At 37.6% G+C, this 6,163-nt stretch overlaps 1 protein-coding gene across 1 annotated transcript; it reads right to left on the bottom strand.

Annotated features, from left to right (window-relative positions):
- Positions 1-431: 431 nt before the first annotated feature.
- LOC149819811 (protein FAR1-RELATED SEQUENCE 5-like) lies at positions 432-5,115 on the bottom strand. Its single transcript, XM_089983362.1, has 3 exons — positions 4,846-5,115; positions 1,753-4,208; positions 432-1,666 (listed from the first exon to the last, which is right to left on the bottom strand). Exons 1-2 carry the CDS (start codon positions 4,985-4,987, stop codon positions 1,753-1,755), a joined length of 2,598 nt encoding a protein of 865 aa, XP_089839488.1. The 5' UTR covers positions 4,988-5,115; the 3' UTR covers positions 432-1,666.
- Between the last annotated feature and the right edge of the window lie 1,048 nt (positions 5,116-6,163).

The following is a 6,163-nucleotide window of genomic DNA, read 5'->3' on the forward strand; positions in this document are numbered from 1 at the left end:
TTTAGACTCACCCAATACCTCCATAGCCACCTTTCTCATGCCACCCGCTATCTTATTCCACATTGATTCTAAATCCTCCTCGAGACACCAATCAGCTTTCTTAACTACCTGCTCTACAAACATTCCTTGTTTAGCTCCTTTCAATACCCACCACTTAATTTTACGATCTATCCTATGTCTATCCATTTTGCGGCATTGTCTAATTCTAAGATCTAAAATTAAGACTCTATGTTGTGTAGCTACACTTTCTCCCGGTATAACCTTACAATCGATGCAACAACCCCTATCTCTCTTTCTAAGTAGGAAAAAATCTATCTGACTCGTATTAACCCCACTTTTAAATGTTACTAGGTGAGACTCCCTCTTCCTAAACCAAGTGTTTGCTAAGATCATATCATAGGACAAACCAAAATCTAAAATCTCCACTTTCGTTTCTTTCTCCTATACCATAGCCTCCATGGATACTCTCAAATCCATCCCTACTAATGCCTACATGTCCATTAAGGTCACCGCCAATGAAAAGCTTTTCTCCATAGGATATCCCTTGTACTACTCCATCTAAATCTTCCCAAAATTGACGCTTAATGGAATCATCTAAACCTACTTGAAGTGCATAAACACTAATAATATTAATAATATCCATACCTAATACTAATTTAATAAGTAAAATCCTATCACCCTTCCTACGAACCTCAACTACATTATCTATAAACTCACGACTCATAACAATCCCTACTCCATTCCTATTTCTATTTATTCTTGTATACCAAATCTTATATCCCCAAGGTTATATCACTTTTGCCTTCTCACCTACCCATTTGGTCTCTTGTAGATATAAAATATCAATCTTTCTCTTACACATAACATCTACTAACTCTATCAACTTACCAGTTAAAAACCCTATGTTCCAAGTGGCTAACCTAATTTCATGGTCTTGGACTAACTTCTTTACCCCCACCTGTCCAACAAAGTGAGGGAACCCTTGCCTATTTAACACCACACCCGGGCGTCCAACAAACACGATTTACTAATGGTATAAAAATTAAGCTAAAGCGATTTAACAACGATCATGCACAGGTAGTAAATGCAACTCATCGGCGTGGTTTACACCAACAAACGTGTCAGCGATAGCAATTTAATACTAGTGATTTACCAAATGGGAGAAGTCGGTAAATGCTATATTAGTTAGCACCCATTATACAAATCTTCATCACACGTTTAGCATTCATAAATAAAAATCGCACTGAAAGAAAAAAGTATTGTATCTACAACGATTTGTACATGTGAAGGCTACATGAAACAACGATTTTTACTAATGATATAAGCATTGAACAACGGTGATTTACCAATAAGATCAAAATTGTAGGCTAGATGAAACAACAATTTATACATATGAAGGATACATATTACAACGATCGAACATGTTAATACAATCAAATACAATTATGTAGCTGAAAAATTCACACGCCACTTTTAAATTGAACTGAGTCTGTCATGAAACAGAATAATATAAGACACTATATTAAGTATCACAAGAAATGCAAACATCTTCCCAACATTGATTACGCATCAAAAGACTTGTAAAATTGATGCTATCGTTTCACTCAAACCTTTCGGGAGGATTGAAGGTTTTAACGTTATAGTGCTGCACGTCTGTAGGGTATTGCTGCATGTTGGAAACTAGAAAAGTTAGATATTGATAAGTTGTACGTAATGCAATTTACATGGGAAGCAATATAATGTATTACATACCTATTCATGTGAAGGGCTTGATTGTTTTTGCTTAGAGGTTGGTTGTTTCTTAGACATTTTCTTGTCAACCAATTCTAGTGCACCCTTTGTCCTCCGACGACTGCGATCAACAGGTTTTCTTTTGATACCCTTCGCTAGGTAAATTTTTTCACCATAATCTACAATGTTGACTTCTGACTTGTTGAAGATGATGTTTACGCTTCGGCGCAACTTTTCATGCGAGTCAGGAGAAGCATGATTTTCACCTTCGTTGTTCGCTCCAAATTTTTTTGACTGGTCTTCATGAGTTGCAATGGACTGATGGTGAATTAATTGCACGTTTTCAAGTAACTCCCTTGACACTTTTCTCATGCATACATAGGCTTCTTCACTTTTTGATGCCCAATCTGCAACATGCATAAATGACCTACATAGTTGTTGGTAACGGGAGGCTATGTGGCACTTCTCATCAACACAAGATAGACTGACATTATCTGTATCCAGCAATTCAATCTTTGCTTGTCTCGTCCATCTTCGCATTAAATATGACTCAGGTATTTCTTGTATCTTTTCTTGATTAAGTACCTTTAATGCATGACGACATAAAATACCTTTGAATTCATACATTTTGCATGTACATTCAACTGTTTCATTATCAACATTGTACGTAACATGTGCTTCTTGCCTTTTCGGATGTTCTTCGCCCTCCCATAGAATATGGTATTTGTGCATATTATTGGTTTGCATACGTTCTTCGATGTTGCAATTCATGACCTGTATAACCTCCTTCTTAATCCATTCAAATACAGTTAGTGTATACAAATCTGCAGGTCGCATCAATATTTTCATGTCCAAAGTTACAGGGCGTGTGTTGAAGCATTTCACATCTTGTTCAAGCTCATTCTGTCTAAGACCGTCTACAAATAATTCATATTGTTCCATAAAGTGAAACATTGTTAAACATGAATACAAGGTTTTCTTTAGTGTGGCATGCATAGATTCAACTCTTTGTGTACTTATCATACCTGCACAAAAGTATTGTCTTCCATATGCCAATGCCCACTTCTCTTTGTCTGCATATAAATTTTGTAACCACACACAATCTTCAAGGTCGTACAACTTAATCATTTTCTCCCAATCAGACATAAAGGTAATCTCGTCTACGCTCTCAAGTAGACACCTTCTAAACTTTTTATCAAACCCGGTCTTCTGATTAAATATGTGTCCTATGTCCTTTGTTGCATTTTGAAAGATATGCCACAAACATAGGCGATGATGTGCATCTGACCATACATGAGACACTGCAGCTGCAATTGCGTAATCACCATCTGTAAGTACAACTTCAGGGTGCTTCCCATTCATTGCCTGTGTAAATACTCTAAACAACCACTCAAAGCTTTCCTTGGTTTGGTCATACAAAAAAGCGCTGCCTAATATGCAAATTTGTGAGTGATGGTTCACTCCAACAAACTGCGCAAATGGCCATTGTTCAGTATTAATCTTCACTGTCGTATCAAAAACAAGCACATCATTGAAGCATTCATAATCTACTCTTGACTTTGAATCTGCCCAAAACATATTCACAGCATATCCATCTTCATCCAGTTGTATTGCACTAAAGAAACCAGGGTCATTGTTTGATTTCTTCTGTAAGTAATCAACCAAAGAACATATTCCTTTATTCTCCATGTTATCTGTCATCCTTCTTCTCAAGTGGTTTAATGGCACATTCTCGCAACCACCATCTATGTGAGCGCACAAATTGTATGTCTTCCTTAGTGCAATGTCGGCACTATCAGTTATTTCAGCAATTTCGGCATGCGCTTCAGTTACTTTACGATGTGACCTTAACATAGGAGTCATAAATGAAGTTGCTAATTCATGGTTATGATCACTGATTAAAGTACGAACTACATATTTTCCATTCGAAAGTCTTCTTAACACCATTCTCGCTGGACAACCACATCTTGAATCTGGCTTTCTCCTTGTTGGATTTCCACTTGACTTCTTCCAACCTTGCTTAGAACAAACATATGCCTTTCTCACCACGATACCTTGTGCATTTTTTGACCAAGAATACCTTCTAACACTGAAGCCAAGTTTTAAAGCATAATCATTATAAAATTTGTATGCAGCTTCCTCATTATCAAATTGCGTTCCTTCTACGGGAATATAATCAAGTGTACTATCATGTACATTCACAGTGTTTGCACCTTTATCAAGTGTATTGGCATGATCGTCTACCTCATTATCGAATTGCATTTCTTCTGCGTCTACCTCATTATCGAATTGCATTTCTTCTGTTGGAACACTCAAGTCAAGAGTGAATCCAATGTTTGCACCCATCTTATCATGTGCATCATTAGTGCATATGTTCACTTCTTCAGGTGCATCATTAGTACACATGTTCACTTCTCCATAACTTTCCAATGATTGAGATACATCATCTTCACTGCAACCACATGATACGATCACCACTGTCATAAGCAAGATATCAATTTTCGTTAGCCAACCCATACGATTTGTTATTTGCTTATATTATGCATCAAGTTGTTATTTATCATAAGCGATTTCAATAGAAATCGTTAAATGGGCAGCGATTTGAATACGCAAATCGCCATATATATATATATATAACATTAAATAAAAAGTCCAGGGAATAACTAAAATCAATCAGAAAACGATGATATTACCTTAACATATCCATGACTTGACGAAATAAATGCACAAAAACCACTGGATTTAAAGGGAAAAAACGTTCAAACAATGAATAAGTGCGAGAAATAGACAATCTATCAAGAAAAGGCCATATTTCAACATAGAAAAGAAGAAAATTCCCAAAATAAAAAAGAAATATGCCATCTCCGAAACAAACTAAGGATTAAATGAACAAAATAATCAAGGACAAAGGGATCTTGTATCAAACAAAGAGAAAATATCAACGAGATATAGAATTTTCCAAGGAGAAAAAGGCGGATCGGAAGATAGGGCCGAGAAAAGGAGGGGAAAGACAGAACATGAAGGTGATCGACGAGGAACTAGCATATTTTGCGATTTTTCAAGGTAAAAAAGGAGAGCCAGGAAAACGAAAGGAGCGATAGAGGAGGGACTCACACTTCTTGATGGTCTCGATCTCCGCACCGCTCCTCCTCGCGGCGTTCACCGCCTTCTCGTCCTTCTTGGCCGCGGAGTTGGGCGCCTTCTTCCTGATCACGACGGGCTCCGAATCCTGCGTCAACGGACCGATTCCCGCCATATCCTAAGGGAAAAAAAAACCAAACCGACACTTTTGGATGCACTCAAGAGAGAGAAAAAACCCTAATTCGAGATCGTGGAAGCAGCAAACCCTAATCTCTCTCTCTCTCTCTGAAGAGAGTCGATGACGATCTTTTATGAAATCAGTTTCCTTTTAGATAGTGTGAAATTACGTACGGACGCCCATATTGTTAATTATTTCATTCAACGTCCTCTTTCTTGATGGCTTTCAAATACCAGCCTGGTTGGATTCGGTTCGGATCTAAATTTGGTCTGGATTAGAAAGACTTCGGTTAGAATATGTTTGATTGTAGGGATGTAAACGGTTCGAATTGGGATCAGGTGTGGCCAGTTCCATATTCGACTAATCGGATGTTGGCTGAATGGACTTGAATTTAGACTCATATTTGGATCGTGAAAACCTCATACAGATCCACTTACTTACATGTAAACAGATTCGGATATTTATCAAATTCGGGCATTTCTTCGATGTAGTAGCAAAGAAAAAAAAACATTTCCTCGCATCCTATAATGGTTCTGGCTTACCAAATACATGTAAAGGGAATCGAATTCGATGGGATATCAGATAATATCTGATGCATTGACATCCCTTTTTATTGTAAATCAGTTCGGGTCATGGCAATTCAAATGGAACCGTCAGATTCTCTAATTTACTGTGGAGATTGGGTGTTCAAACGTAATAGCAGAAACATCAGATTTCCAAAAGAAAAATAAAATCACAAAACATCTTCCTGTTTGTTTTCTCATATTTTCCCTTTAATACACTCAAGCATGCCTTAGTGCATAACAAAGAAGGGAAAAAATAAAGATCACTAGCAAAGTTACTCATGCATACTATTTCACTCTGCCGCTACTCATGCACACGCAGATGCAGCTTGGAGACCATGATCAGCAGATACAGCGCCGGGGAGAGGCTCGGAATTCTCCGGGTACAGTATTGGTATTCTAAGAAGATTTAGGCATGGTATTGGTCGCCCCGAAGGGGTTTGGCTACTTTTTTTTTATTAGCGAGCTGAGGTTAGGGAGACCCTTATGATGAAAACAACTTGCAACAAAGATCTCTAAGGGGTGTGAAATTAGACTTTGAAGAAAGGAAGTGGATCCCATTCTTTATAGATGTGGGATAATTATTGTGATGCATCCGATCTCAAGTTTG

This window comes from Nuphar pumila, chromosome 12, assembly GCF_984573655.1.
Source record: "Nuphar pumila chromosome 12, dmNupPumi1.hap1.1, whole genome shotgun sequence".
Lineage (NCBI taxonomy): Eukaryota > Viridiplantae > Streptophyta > Magnoliopsida > Nymphaeales > Nymphaeaceae > Nuphar > Nuphar pumila.